The sequence below is a fragment of the Pimephales promelas genome, chromosome 16, assembly GCF_988280905.1.
Source record: "Pimephales promelas chromosome 16, fPimPro1.hap1.1, whole genome shotgun sequence".
In the NCBI taxonomy this organism is placed as follows: Eukaryota; Metazoa; Chordata; class Actinopteri; order Cypriniformes; family Leuciscidae; genus Pimephales; species Pimephales promelas.
Window position 1 is genome coordinate 24,336,296 of NC_142784.1, and position 15,676 is coordinate 24,351,971.

General features: G+C 36.5%; 1 protein-coding gene across 1 annotated transcript; it reads right to left on the minus strand.

Moving 5' to 3' along the window:
- Positions 1 to 370: 370 nt before the first annotated feature.
- LOC120478631 (alpha-2-macroglobulin) lies at positions 371 to 13,070 on the minus strand. Its single transcript, XM_089121282.1, has 35 exons — positions 12,721 to 13,070; positions 12,058 to 12,216; positions 11,500 to 11,680; positions 11,234 to 11,390; positions 10,066 to 10,118; positions 9,938 to 9,958; positions 9,610 to 9,775; positions 9,406 to 9,490; positions 8,324 to 8,435; positions 8,091 to 8,211; positions 7,863 to 7,972; positions 7,601 to 7,771; positions 7,271 to 7,504; positions 6,974 to 7,183; positions 6,735 to 6,884; positions 5,947 to 6,072; positions 5,686 to 5,779; positions 5,122 to 5,245; positions 4,704 to 4,929; positions 4,507 to 4,633; positions 4,308 to 4,429; positions 4,161 to 4,212; positions 3,959 to 4,042; positions 3,700 to 3,876; positions 3,465 to 3,540; positions 3,113 to 3,269; positions 2,729 to 2,803; positions 2,492 to 2,654; positions 2,209 to 2,402; positions 1,913 to 2,125; positions 1,684 to 1,802; positions 1,352 to 1,433; positions 1,197 to 1,268; positions 990 to 1,095; positions 371 to 877 (listed from the first exon to the last, which is right to left on the minus strand). Exons 2-35 carry the CDS (start codon positions 12,141 to 12,143, stop codon positions 837 to 839), a joined length of 4,287 nt encoding a protein of 1,428 aa, XP_088977408.1. The 5' UTR covers positions 12,144 to 12,216; positions 12,721 to 13,070; the 3' UTR covers positions 371 to 836.
- Positions 13,071 to 15,676: the final 2,606 nt, after the last annotated feature.

Genomic DNA, 15,676 nt, shown 5'->3' on the forward strand with positions numbered 1-15,676 from the left:
AGTTAATAATAAGGGTCAAGAGCCCAACTAAAGCAAACACTCATCTCCATAATGGTGGCTTACAATTTTAGAGGCTCAGATAAAGTCCAGTTCTGGTTTATTTCTTTGCTCTTGGCTGACATTGTGGCATTGCCATGGCCTGCTTGTGGCCCAGATCCAAGGCCCGTCATTCCATGCTGCATGGGGCCAGATCCGCATCCCACAAGTGCCAGATGTGGGCTGGATCTGGGCCAAAACAATGTTGCTATATGGGGTGTTGAATGCAATTAGTTGCCTTGTATATTTTTTGCTGTTGAGCAAACTTCTTTCTTGAATTAAACTGAGCAGCTTTAATTGATATTTGCTGGTTGTGCAGGTTTATGTGAATGTATTTTAACATAACATTAGGATTTTATTAATTATGACCATAGAAGCACGAGAAAAATATATAGAATACAGTAAATACTGAAAATCTATTACACCTTATGGGAGCAGTCCCTCTTCCCTCCAAAATTCATAACACACATTTTTTTTTTAATTCAAATGGCTTTGACATAAAAGTTTCAAGAGTAATGTGTATATACACTACCAGTCAAAATTTTGGAGTTAAGATAAAAACAAATTCACAATATTTCTTCATAAAATATCTTGTCTGATTCTGAAATGTTAATTCAAAACTTTGTTTTTATCAAGTCATTTATTTATTTTAATTCACTATAACTTGTTATCATCACTTTTATTAATCATATTGTGAATTGAATAGTCATGTTAGTCATGTTCTCGAGAGACATGTCCAAAAGCTGATTTTTTTTTTGGGGGGGGGGGGGGGGGCTATGAGGTGATGAACTTCAGCAGCTTCATTCACAGGGAAAGGAGTACTCGGCCTCTGACTGATCACCTGAAGGAAAAGAAAGATGTTCACATTCATAGAACAATGAAAACCTGTAAATCTGAATAAACAATCTGCATTAGATGATCAAAACATTCAACACTGGCAAATTAAATCTTACTTGTTTGGTAGTAATCGTACACTTTGACCACAGCTGGCTTGAGATTCTTCACTGGAAGAATCTGTTTCAGTTGTATCTGGTAATTCATTGGAATATTTTGTTGAATCTGCAGGAGGAAACAAACACACCAGGTATGGAAATTACAGATAAAAGGTTTATGAATCGATCTAGTGACTTCAAATAATATGAATGTTGCTGTTTTCTCACCTCCTTCAAATACACAATGACATGATCATCTTTAGAATCAACCCGTTCCACAAATGGTAAGTATGTTCCAAGCTGTGGGGGAAAAGTGCTGGTTAATTTCTTAATAGTGAACTCTAGAAACTTTACACATTCTGTGATGAGTCACTCAAACACACCATTGATGTATCAGCTGTGAATCCAGATAAGATTTTAATATCCACAATGACCATGTTAGTCCTTTCCTGTAGACCATCGTATCTGGAAAAGAGCAAACGAAAAGGTTTGGTTCTTAAATGCGAGAACAAAAGCCAATATAATTAACAAGACTCGTGCAGTTTCATCACTCAAAATGCATCAGTAATAAATTTTTTTTTTCTTGTTTCTAGAGTTAGTGTTGCAGTTTTAAATACTGAGATATGCCATTTGAATTTATATTGCTTTTTTAAATGATATTCAGTAAAGATTTATTTGTTAGTAACTTCTTTTGACTGAATAGAGATTTTCTTACTTGACCATGAAATTCAAAATGAAATTTTGTCCCAATGTTTTGCAATTTCCCTCAATCTTAGCATCAATGCTCAATGTTTTAGCTTCAGTAGGAGTGGGAATGTTGTAGAACTGAGCCATCTGAGAGTCAACACAAACCAAAATAAATTAATGAACCATCCACAGCAGAATAACCACAATGCCAAGAGAGAAAGGGAGTGTGAGTAAATGAAGCTGAACGCACTACAGACCTGCACAGACACACAGGTTGAGCCCTTCACTTCAATGCTGTATTTGGCTGGAACGGTAAGCAGCTGCTTCTCCTGGTACAGTAACTTGTTGTCCTGATTGACATCAAAGTGGTGAGTGTCTCCTGCTGACTGTACAGTCACTGTGCTGGAGCCGTCAGAGCTGAACACTTTGGTGGCGTACAGAGACAGAGCCTGAAGAGCCACCACTGTGTCCTGGGAAATAAGTGTGTTCAGTAATGTCACTTTTACTCAATCACACCAGTAATAATGTGTTTGATTGGACTAGTTTGAGTCACCTGTGTGGAGGAGAATCCTCCATAGGCATTCTGCTGCTTCACAAGCCAACTGACAATCCTGTTAGCATAGCCCAGATCAGCTGTAGTGACTGAATCTGCAGAGAGAACAGCTAGCAGCACATATGAGCTCATCTCCACTGCCAGAGAATCAGAGTCACCAGCAGATGCAGACTGAGACCAGTGGAGATGAGACCCTTGAGGACAAAAGACACACGCGTAACTCAATGAGCATGATAAAAAGACAGGAAAGACAACAGAAAGTCATCAGAAACAAACCTCTTACCGTCTGAAATAGCAACATCCTCCAGTTTCTTGAAAAGCTGCTGTCGAGTGTCCGTGTCTTTAGCCAGACTGAAAGTGTAGGCGAGCAGAGCAGTGATGTAAATGTTTTTGACATCCTCAATGACGGACCTCAAGCATGACAAACCTTTACTGACGACAGGATCCTGTGACAAAAACAGAAACAGACACTGTGAGTGTCTCTTTGAGTTTATACTGTGTTTCCTGAAGATGAACTTACTGTGACTGGAGTTTCCAGTTCAAGCAATGATGCAGTAATGTAGGCAGTCATGGTCACATTATCATTCACGCCACCCTGGAATATATGAGACATGAAGGATAAATAAAGCAACACACTACTAAAGAAAAGTTAAAATAGAAAAACTTGCTTTATACATGCATTTGGCAGACGCTTCTAGTACTTAAATATCCTAATTTAACTAAGGCAGAATCCTGGCATAATCTAAACCATGTCTGTGAAACCAGGCCTAAATTTAATTTTATTTTTTTAAAGCTTAAACTTTTACAGGTCTTAGTTTCCAGGTTTTTTAGATAGTTACTGGACCATTTCTTGATGGCTGCTATGGTGTTCTATATAGAGAGATATGGATTGAAGTTGACAGACCTTCATTCTGTTGTTGAACAAGCTTCCCTGTTGGATAAAACAGCCGTCTGAATCCCGTCTACTTATTAACCAATTCTTTGCATCCTGGATAATTTCTGGATCAATAAATATGTATTTCTGTGCTCTGCCAAAAGACCTCAACACAAAGGCAGTCAACCTGGTGGTGTGGAAGATAAAATGAAAAAAGAAATCTCATCAGATGTTTTAATGAATTCCATCCATCAAACAATTTGAACTGAGACACATTCTTAAATGTGTTTTTTTTTTTTTGTACTATTCTCTTGGGCTTATTATTGTAGATTATCTTGATATTATTTCTGTTTAACAAAAGTAATTGTGAAAATATATTTACCATGTATTTCCAACACCATAACCAAATGTGCTGTATGATCCATCCGAATGCTTGTAGTTCATTTGTCTCTGGTATCCTGTTTGGTGTGATAATGGTTAACACTTCAACAGTTTGTTTGAGTTGACTCAGTGTCTCTGATTATTCAACTTTACTGGATGACATTCAGGTGTATTGAAAAATGTATAATTTGGCAGTATTTTCTCAGTATTTCCTTGACACGATTGCTGTCTCTCACCGCTCTTCAGGAAGCCTGTGGCTCTCTCTCGGATGGCTGAGGTGAGCTGCTCTGTGTTCTCCAGATACTGCAGAATGTAAATATTGGGAGAAAGAACAGCCATGTTTTGCTCTCCACAGCCGTACGGCATCCGTAATAATCCGTGCAGATTCCTCAGTGCACGACCCAATATGTCGCCTATAAACCATACACAAATTAAACTACATTTTACAAATCCAAACCCAATCTCCTCATTTCTGCTTGTATTTGTAAATTTTACCAATGACTGAAACAGAGGCTCTGGCTGATCCCTCTATCACATCTTTAGGGAGAGTCAGATCCATTTCCTCTGAAAGACTTTCACCTACAAACCAGACAGACAGACACATCAGTGATCAGCAGAGTAACGCTATGGTTTAATATTAACATAAAAATAAAATATAGATTATAAATCTATATTTAAAACAATTCTGTGGACAAACCCTTTGGACACAATAACCAGCTTCGAGTCTCTGTCTTTTCAGTTCCTTCCGCCTGCAGCATAAAACAATCACATCAACACAATATACTGACATAAGCATTATGATACAGAGTAAATTATATATTAGAGATATTTGGCGTGCGCTGACCTGTACAAGCAGACTTCGTGTGACCGTGTCAATGCGTCCTCTCTCTGGGACGCTCACAATCTCATTGTCACACACAGTCTGGGACGCCTCTGCCTCTGCACTGACAGTAATATTCAAGACTCCTACAACACAAGACATGTACGTGAAGACACAACAGACGCAAACACTGAGAAACAATGATTCAGACTGGAAAACTCACCAAGAACAGAAGGAGTGAGGATCCATTTAAAGGTTTTTCTTTCATTAGCACATAGACAGGATGAATACGGATCATCAGAGGAGGCTTTGAGAGTGTAGTCTGAGGATGGAGCTGGAGTCACTTTAACCTGTCAATCAACCACACATGATTAGTGGCATATTTGATATGATTTGATTAGACTGAGTCTGAAATCTCACCATGATGCACTTGGACAGATAATTGAAGACGGTGGCCTTCAGCTCAAAGATCTCCCCACGGATGATGGAGTAAGGCAGAGAGAGCTCCAGGAAGAAGGGCTGGAAAACTGTCAGCTGAGCAGGAGGAGCGAGACCCAGACCTTCAGAGGACAGACAGAAGACCTCCGTCTCCCACGAGGTGATGGTGTCAGGAACCGTGACAGGAACCTGCGCTGATCCAGAGTCCCTGCGGAGGGATTACAACAATAGCCATATAACTGAATAAAATAAATAAATAAATAAATAAAATATAAATAAAATAACTGGATTCAGAATCTGTATTTTCTGTCCTGTGTGAAGGAGGGGAGATGATGCTTTAAAGAGGAGTAATAAGATAAGATAAATATGATGTTAAATGCACTGATTACACTTTACATACCCCACTTCAGCAAGTTCCCAAATCCATGTTTCTGGAAAGACTGTCCGAATCGTCACTGCTGGAGGATGCCCGCCAAAACCACTCACCCGCGAATAAGCAACCTTCATTACTAGATTACGATCATCTGTGATATTTTGTAGTTGTGAAAAGTGAAAAGCACATAAAAAATAGTCTATATGCAGTCAGAAATGAACAGCAAATCATCAATTTAATTTATTATATTGTTACAATATAAAACTATATACCTATATATATATTTATATATGATCATTTATTTTTATTTCTAGTATTTTAGAGCTACCAAAGGCTTTATTTTATTGCATTTTTTTTAAACAAAAGTTATTTAGTTAAGTTGAGTTAACTAATGACCCCAGAGAAAAACTCATTTGTACTACATCTACATTTGTTGAATTGTAATTTGTATGAATTGTACAACTTTCACAATTTCTCAAATTAAACATTTGATTTTTATTTCCACTTAAAATAATTGTTTGAAATATATTTCATAACAAGCACCTACATATTAAACCATTACAGCTTTGATTGTAATAACAGTATATGTACCTCTATAAAGGTTTAATTGATACATCAAGCCTCTGTATGACAGACACTGAGGAACTCGCACTTCCAAATTTGTTGCCATCTTCAATCCCACTCTCTGTCAAATAATAATGATGAACCACAATCAAAGTCATGAAAATACAAATTACTTTTTATTGTCAGAATAATCAAGAGAGCTTTTTTATGGATTTACTTATGCATGTGCAGTAAATTCTCTCCTAATCATTATCTAGTGCACTGCCACACATATAATCCGCCTGTTACCTTTAAGGATTCATAGGCGTTGTCTGTCGGCACAGCTCGACGGGGTCTCACATCCAGACACTCCTGCTCATCTTCAACAGAATAAGGATAATCTGACCCCGACTGCACTGGCAGCAAGTTGAAGACCTGTGACGAGACCACGTTCACACACTATCAGTATGATAATAAGTTATGTATTTTCCACAAAACTTTTAAGCCATTTTGGTGAAAAAGAATGAAGATTAATGTTAAATCTCCTGAGATGGGATGTCATTTTAAACAGACGAATCAATGTAGTAATTTCTCGTTCCCTTTCAAAAGCTACTATCAATGCTGCAGTGCTTCTGGGAATACACTGTGTGACCAGCTGCGAAATATGTGTGTATACACGCCTATGAAATTTTCCTTGAACTTGCCAGACTCTAACGGTGGCGTCATTGGAATGCATTCGCATCTGAGGCTTTAAATAAATGTGAAACAGGTGTATATTCAGGTTTCTTTGTCTTCGAGACCATCCTGCGTTTGTCTGTGTGCTTCACCTCTGTGTCCGTCACTCTTGTTAGGAGTTAGTTTTCACTCTTGTTAGGAGTTAGTTAGAAATTGAGTCAAAGCAAAGCAGACAGTGTGCGTCTCCGTGTTCACGGCCCTTGCCTGAATGAACACACATCAGTACTGTTTAGTCTGTTTTGGAAAAGAGGATGCTGATCATGCGTTCGAACAAGGCTAGTGAAAGCATTGCGAAAAGGTTTTTTAGGTTAAGCTGCTTTGTGCTCGCCTTGGATCAATAATGAATCTTAAAGCATCTACACCTTGTCAGCACCCAGACGGCTTCCTGACTCCAGGATCAGGACGCTCTGATCTACAGCGCTGAGGCCACACAGTGAACCAGGCTGAGCTGAGAGCTGGAGAGTGTTTTTCTCACCAGGAACCGCTTTAGCAGGAGAAAACTGCAGAGACACCTGTGACATACAGTGAATAGGATTTCTTTTATAATGGAGTCAGAAATACAGTTTAAATAGGTTTACATTTTGAAAGCTACAATACATACCTTGTTTTTGAAACACTTTTCAACATTGAAATTTTTGCTACTAGCAACAACATTTTTACTGGGCAGAACACAGTAAGCCAGAATCTGCAGTACAGGAGCCAGATCTGAACCAACAGACAGTATGAACGACATTGTGCCACTTGCTCCATTAGAAGACTTCACTTCAACCTTCTCATATCCATGATGAACGATCACTCCTTTGGACAAGACCTGAAACAGACAGATGACACTCTAATAACAAACTGTTAAATAAAAACATCTCTGTATGAATAATATAAATACTGCACATGTTCGCACCATATAGACAATGTCTGTTTTGAAGTCTTCAACCGTCTCTCCAATAAAATAATACTTGATGGTGGCCGTAAACTCAGAGTCACACTTTAATGGTTGCTCAGAATTCTCTATAATCAATTCACTTAGTGTTGGGGCGTATGGAGTGGCAGGCTGGAAGAGCTGGACTGTTTTTGCTTCAGTAGAGAAGTAAGGCCTGTTGTAGTCATAAGAACGGCCGTCTTGAGAGACACTTGCCTGGATAACAAAGAATCAGAAATAACTCTTCAGGGAACACAAAACTAAGTGAACACAAACATATCTTAAAACTAAGTGAACACAAACATGTCTTACAATCAGATTAATATCACTTTTAGAATGACTGGACGTATTAAGAGAGAAGCTGGCCAGTCCATCGCTGTCTGTAGTGAGATTTAGGAGCAGTTTTGTGGGCCAGGTGTTACCCTCCAATAGATAAACCACTTTGTTTTGAATTGGTGCACCTTTGAAATTTGAGAGTTTGATCTGTAAAATAAGATTTTGAAGGAATAAATAAATGAATAATTCTGCACATATCAATGGTGTTAAACTGAGACAAACTGATTTAAGGACTTACTTTTCCTTCTATAAGTGATCCATGTTCATATGTTTTGGGCAGCTCAGTAAATGAGGCTTTACCAATTTCATAAGTGAGAGTTACAGATTCAGATTTTGTCATGGTGATCTCTGTAAAAAGTAAAAAAAAATAAATAAATATTCTTTAAAGTAAAATAAAAGTAAAACATAAAAAATGAGAAATTCAAGAAATGTAGGTAACGGGATCTGACCAAATCCGGCAGCTCACCTGTTCCTTCTTCTGTAACCTTTGCCTCAATATCAAAAGAATTCTCCAGTCTATTCTTTAGTGTTTTGTTCAAAAAAACTGATGTATCTAAGGTATGGATGGCACAGCCTGTCTTTTTTATCTAATTATAAGGAATGAACACAAAGATAGCATGATGACTGTAGAGTGGTTTAACTGGATAAATAAAGGAAAGAGGATGTGCCATTACTTATACTGCCTTTTAACTCACATACCTCCATGGTTTCCTCTAAACACACTGGATCGGTCTGATGGGACTGGTAGGACAAACTATTACGGCATACTTTCACCCATGATTTACCAGGGACAGGCTGTCCATAAGTGTATCTGTGAAAACGTACAAGCAGATGATCTATAACCCAGGGTTGAGTTCAGCAACTAATACAGTCATGTGAAAAAGCACACCCTTTTGAATCCTATTGTTTTATGTGAACAGGACATAATACAAAAACAAATCTGGTCCTCAACAGGTCTTAAAATTATGTAAATACAACCTCAGATGAAAAACAGCACATGACATTACACTGTGTCAAGGTTTATTATAAGAAAATCATAAGAATTAATGGGAAAGTAACAATCAGGAGCTGCTAATCAAATGACTTTGATTAACTGATCATCAGCAAGCGTGACCAACTCTATAAAATCAGACGTTTTTGCTGTTTGCTGGAGCATTCAGGTGTGTTGTAACACAATGCCAAGGAGGAAAGACATCAGCAATGATCAAAGCAGTGGCTCTCAACAAAGGGAGTGGGGCACACATTGTTATAAGACATAAAAAAATGTTAAATTGTTATAAAAAAAACACACACACACACACACAGACAGGGAATCATGTGGGTAGTCTGTGTATTTGATCGATTTAAGTAGAATGTACATAAATAAATAAATAAAACACTGGCTCTCCAGGGGTCCGGTTTTTATTATAGTGATTATTACCTCACTATATAGTGATTACTTCAATTTATATGCTAAAGATGGTTCTACATGTAATTTAATCATAAGGTCGTACTTAGTTTGACACAGATTGCTTCTCCATTTTGGCTTTATGTTTGTAAAATAAATAACAAAACAATTTATTGGATCATGTGTTGATGTTAATCCGAGGTTGACGTTTTAAGACCTGCTAAAGACCACACATTTGTATTATGTTCTGATACGTAAAACCATAGAATTAAAAAGGGTCTACTTTCTTATTCACATGACTGTATATTAGGATGGGAACGAAAGTAACTTAATTATGCCGTGAATGGAAGAACACATGGCTCGCTTAATGCAGGAAATAAAATAAACCACTTACTTTCCGCAAACCTCAATTATCAGTTCCTCTTCTTCAACACTCATTTTCTTTGGGCTTTTTACAGAAACTTTAAACTTAGGTAAAACTAGAATTTAGAAGGCAGAAATTATAGTTATTAGTCGTCAAATTAGATATTAATAGACAAACATGTTATTGAAACTCTTCCCATGCAACATTGCAAATCGTTTTTTTTTTATGACTTACCATATTTTTTCACCTCAAAATTATGAGAGATCATCCTGTCACCAATAAAAGCCTTCAGTCTGTACATGCCTTGACGGGCCTCTGGATTTAATTCATAAGAGCGCTGCAAAATCCACCTTGTAGAAGAAACATTTGTCCATTGACCAATACGGTTAAGATGACTGTCCTGTTGAATACCAGAGATATTTAGTTACACTCAGCTACACATGTCCTGACTATCAATAAAGAAATGTGTAATTACTAGCCTACTGAAAATACAATAATTGCTAATATAACAGAATTTCTACAATTAAAATTGACTGCATATTAGGAGGTTTTGTGTTCTTACCTCAAGAACCACTGTACTATACTGTAAAAGAGCAAACACCAATTAAAGATGCATTTATTAAACATGCATTTAAAAAAATACAAGAGAAAAAACGAGGGTGATAAAGATGTAAGAAAAACACATCAGACCTGCTGATCAAGGGGTGCAAAGTTTGTATCCATGGTAACTACTCTGAAGTTCACTGTAAAATAGAAATAAGTGTTAAAAAAACCCTGAGTTTTTACGTCTTCAGCCCTTATATAAGGGACAACGGTTACAGTCAGTATTTCACTCCTGTAAATAACTAGATCTTGTGTTAATGTAATTAAGGATCAAAAACCGTAAAAGGGCTGACAACTGCATTCTGCTGATGTGTGATCGTGTCTTTTGAGCCAAAATAAACAGTGTCAGTAGCTTGTTTTGACTGTCATTGTAAAAGAATGTCTGACCAGTTTGCACCAGCTGACCAGTTAGTATGAAGTAGGCTTATACCAGACAGCTATTATCACATGTGACGATCTATAGCAGGAGTTTCAAACTCCTGGAGGGCCACAGAGTTAGTCCCAACCCTGCTTTAACACACAAACCAGTAGATTTCAGATAAACCTGAAGGACTTTATTAGCTGGATACCATTAAAGTTAAAGCTAAACTCTGCAGTGGCTCTCCAAGAACACAAAGAACACAAAGTCAAAGACACTGACATAAAAGTGATTTATGTTATCAGTTATTTGTAATTACAGTTTTTAGGTTGAACATATGTTTGAATCTGAGGGCGATTATTCGAACAGACACTAGATTACTGTTCTTATGTTTCCAAAGCAGTTAGATTTCAGGATCTGCTTTCCTTATGCTCCTCTTTTATGTTTACAAGTTTGGAAATTCATTGAATGGTTTACTTTTATCATCTTCTGGTTTGTGCAACATTTGTCATTTTTGACCTATGGTGCTACATCAGCTTGTTGCATGATCATAGCAAGCTTTACTTAAAGGGATACATCACTTTTTTTGGAAATAGGCTCATTTTACCACTCCCCCAGAGTTAAACAGTTGGGTTTTACCGTTTTTGAATGTGTTCAGCCGATTTTTTTGATATTTAGAAGAATATCGGTAACCAGACAGTTTCTGGTCTCATTGACTTCCATAGTATATTTTCTTCCTACTTTGGAAGTCAGTGAGACCAGAAACTGTCTGGTTACTGATAATCTTCTAAATATCAGAAAATATCAGAATATCAGCCTATTTCCAAAAAAAAGTGGAGTATCCCTTTAATATACATTTTGTATTTTACAGTGATATCAGAGACATTCAAAGCTCACCTGTCTGTCCTGGAATATAGATAGGTTTATCAGTCTGGATAAAGGTCAGAGGATTGTAAGGCCTGAACATGACTTTTCTCTCTTCAGTCATCTTGAAAGTTTCTCCCAGTAGTTCGACCTTCATTTTCTGCACTGAATCTGCTTCGACCAGAGGAGCCTGATGAGAAATAATATACTGTATTTACAACCTGCCTTCACAAAAACTAGATGCGATAAGGTGAAATAGATTTGATAATAATCATCATGTGTATGTTTTGATGGCAAACCTTGACGTTAAAGCAGCGGTGAAACTCTTTCTCAGCTTTCACACGCAGCAGTAAAGTGCTCTGGTTACCACGAACCACATGAATGTTCATGAAAAGGCTTTCATTGGGCTTGAGAAGACTTGCACACAGTTTGGCCTCAGATCCAGACCTGATCACTGCAGGAAACGTCACCATGAAAGATCTGTTGAAAGATAATGATTATACAATAAGAACCATAACAAATTAAACTGGGAGAGAAAATCAATAAAGTTAATTCGCTATTGATTAATTATATGAGAAGTGAGAACTGAGAATATAAGGGCAAACTGTGTAATGAAGTCTAATGACTTAATTCTTTAATTAACAAAAGAACACTATTTCTCTTAAAAATACGTTATTATGTACGGCATGCCTTGAGTTGTCTTTTAAACAGCAAACTTCTACAGTGCAACACAGATTCGTTAAATCAATACAGGAGAAATGATCAAGACTTATCTTACACATACAAATGGTATAATAATTTATCACACTTAGAAAGCAAAACACAGTGTTCCTCAGCAGAAATTGTTAAAAACTTACGGTCCGGACGTTTGTCCATTGACACAGTTCAGGAGGAAAGAGAGCAGAAGGAGCCCTTTCCAACAGCAGCTGATGTTCACAGTCATGATGACGAGCGATCAGCAGGTCATGAGATGAACTGGACCGTCTCTTTTAAAGGGACTCTAGCTAAAGGAGGTCCTTCAAAACATTCGTATTGATCATCTTATTAATGATTCAACCATGTAGGCAATGCAGTTAAACAAGTGATTTGCAATTTGTTGGTTTGTCAAAAAAATAATTTGTGATGACTGATGAGTTTTATAAATGATTAAAAAAAAGCAGTTCAAGTAAAGACAAGCAAAAGCTTTATTCCTTCACAGATCATAATAAACATTAAATTAATAATGAATGTACCTGACTGCATAATTCAGGGTTGAACAACTTAAAGGTTGCATGTTTGTTGGGATATCCAAGAATGTAAATCTTAATAGTCTTTTTTTTTTTTTTTTTTTTTTGCAGTTAAAAGAGAATTCTTGCATGTTATCACTAAGAACTGAACTAGTTTATGGTCATATAACATGCAAGAAATCAACTGAGAACTTAATAGAACATAGCATAAGTCAAGTGTAACGTTACATGTGATCTGAAAACAAACTCCTACTCTTGCCCTCATCTTCTGAGAAATAGAGTAGAGCTACTGACCTTTAACTCCACGTAGACAAACAGTGGGCCATGACAACTGATAACATCCAGTGGACATACATACACCCACTCACTCAAACTGAGAGGGGGAGTTACTGCAAGCTGGTGTTTGCATTTGTAAATATCTGCCTTCCTTCACAATACGACTAAGCACAACTGAAAGTCACCTAATGATACGTTTTGAAGAGAGAATCTAAATGCATAAAGCAAAAAAATGACAGACACTCCAAACCTGGAAACTGGCAAATAGTGATGGCAATTTCAAAAAATTGCTTCATGAAACTTCGAAGCCTTTACAAATCGTTTGTTCCGAATCAATGTTTCTTAGCATTTATCAAACAGGTATCAAACTTCTTCTTCTTCTTCTTAGATGTTTATTGGCTGCATCTTAATGGTGCATTACCGCCACCAACTGGAATGGAAAATGGATCAAGTTATTTAAATTTTAATACAAAATATAAACCATAAAAAAACAATCAAAACAAATAAACAAAGTGAAAAATAAAACGTAATAAATTAACAAAAACAGAACAAAACCCGCTATATTCTATTATATAAATAACTTTCTTTCGCAAATTTAATAATTTCAACATACACCTGATCTAGTAGACCTGGTCTGATTAAAGTAAAGTCATGATGTTTTACTTTCTTCAATGGTTGAATAAGGTGACATCACTTAGCCTATTATTATATTTCCTACAATGGATGAATATACATGCTCAACTGCTTCTTGTTCACTACAGTGTATACATTCCGTAGTTCGGTGTTTTCCAATTTTATATAGGCTAGTGTACTGTTATGTCCAGTATCTATTCTAGTTTATTATTAAATATATTTACATCCATCTGATACTCAACTTGAAGTGTCAAACATCTCTTTTTACAAATTCCTTGAAAACCTTCCCAATTTGCTTTCTCCAGTTTCCATCTAGGATCTAGTTCTAGTCCCCATCTAGTTTCCATCCTTTTCATAGCATATCTTTGTGCCAATTTTAGTCATTACCAGGCAATGGTCACTCCCTACTGTAGAAGCCTAAGTTTGATCACACACTCCATGTGCTAACCCCATATGGTTAAGCCACATACTGTGTCATAGTAAAAACAGGGCTGTATATTTTCTGGGTTGTAAAGGCCTATTGTATGTTATTTTTGATATTTTGTTTGCATACAGTGCCTGTTTTAAAAATGTTGGTAACACTTTATTTGAAGGGGTGTGCATAAGACTGACATGACACTGTCATAAACATGACATAACACCCGTCATGAACATGAAGTAGTCTTTATGAATTTTTATGACTGTTGTCATTAAGTGTCATTCGGTAAATCATGACACTTTAAATGCAAAGTTGACATTGTTTAAATTGTCTTTGTTATGACAACTTGACATTAACAAAGACAGAAATTTCTTTGTTATGACAACTTGACATTAACCAAGAAATCATAACCTGTGATAAACCACTTTACTTGAGGTAAGGGGAAATATTAATGAAAGTGTTGTTAAAGCATTTGACAGTGTAATAACCCTTAATGACATCTTTATAACTAGTACAATGTGTTCCACTTTACTTGAGGACAAGTAAAATATTCATGACAGAGTTATGGTGTCATGACGGCCAAAGTCAAAACCAACCAGTTATGACAGGGTAATGTAATGTTAACGCAAAGCTAAATAACTTCTTTAAGTTTGATAATTAGACCTGTTATGACATATTTGTGACAGGTTACCAAAATGTCATGATGCTCATGCTAGCCAAGAGGTCAAGAGAACACAGATGTTTTAAAATATATTTTTATTGTGCTGTTCTTAATCTGTAAAAACGTGTTTTGTTTTGTTTTTTACCAAAAAATGGTAAAATGTGGAAACGGATTGCATTTGCACATGTTTTTTTTAAGTCTCTGTAGCTTAAAAAATTAAAACCATGTTGATAATAATAGTATTTTAGATGTTTGCAGAACACATTATAACACTTTTAGTTACATGGAATTACTCAAGTGATCTTACTATAAAATCTTAAGAAGTATTAGTTACTATTATTGAGTATGTTAACTAGAACTTTACATTAAACTAACTAACTTGATATCTATTACTTAATTTACTCTGAAAGAGTTTGCTTTCTTGACTTTTATTAACTGAATTTGATTATTAAACTGATTATTAACTTAACTTCAGTTTTCAAAGTTTGATTTGCAAAAATAAGGCAATTGGTTTCCAAACTTTTTTTTAAAGCTACACTGTGTGATTTTTACCCCCATCTAGCGGTGAAAAGGTATATGACCATCCAGGGAATATTAGTTTCTGGTCCTCTCAATTCCGATTTCGTTTTAACTCCTACGGTGGCCAATGCAGTCCAAGATTAACATGGCTTCGACCTAGTGTTAACTCAAACGTAAGCGCGAAAGGCGAAGCTTGAATTAACGGGTATGTCCCTCTTTGGTTATTGTACTTTCAAGATGGAGGGGCAACATGGCAACCGACATTACCCAAATGTATTTTCAATGGCATATTATACACTCACGAGAATACTTTATTACTTGAGTGAGTCCAGGCACAGGATTGTGGGGAATGTAGTTTATAATGAGAGAACAAGAAATTCGGAAGGAGCGTCTTCTGGAGGGGCTTATTGACACTTCACATCTCTGACAATTTCTTTGTTGATAACGAACCTGTGTGTTTTGATTGAGTTCCTGGGCTGGGGAGTTCTTCTGGTTTTTAAGAACAATAGTGTCTGTCTTTGAGTTACTGCCGTTGATGGGATGAGTGAAGTTTCTGACCTTTCAATGACTTTAGGTAAGGTGATTTGTGATTGATATCTGTTCATATTTTGATTGTCTATTCTACAGCATGAGGATCTACAATGAAACCAAAATTACCTTCTTACAGTGTGTGAAAACAAGATAAAGGCGAGTTAAGATAAAAAACAAATTCACGATATATCTTCATAAACTATCTTGTCTGA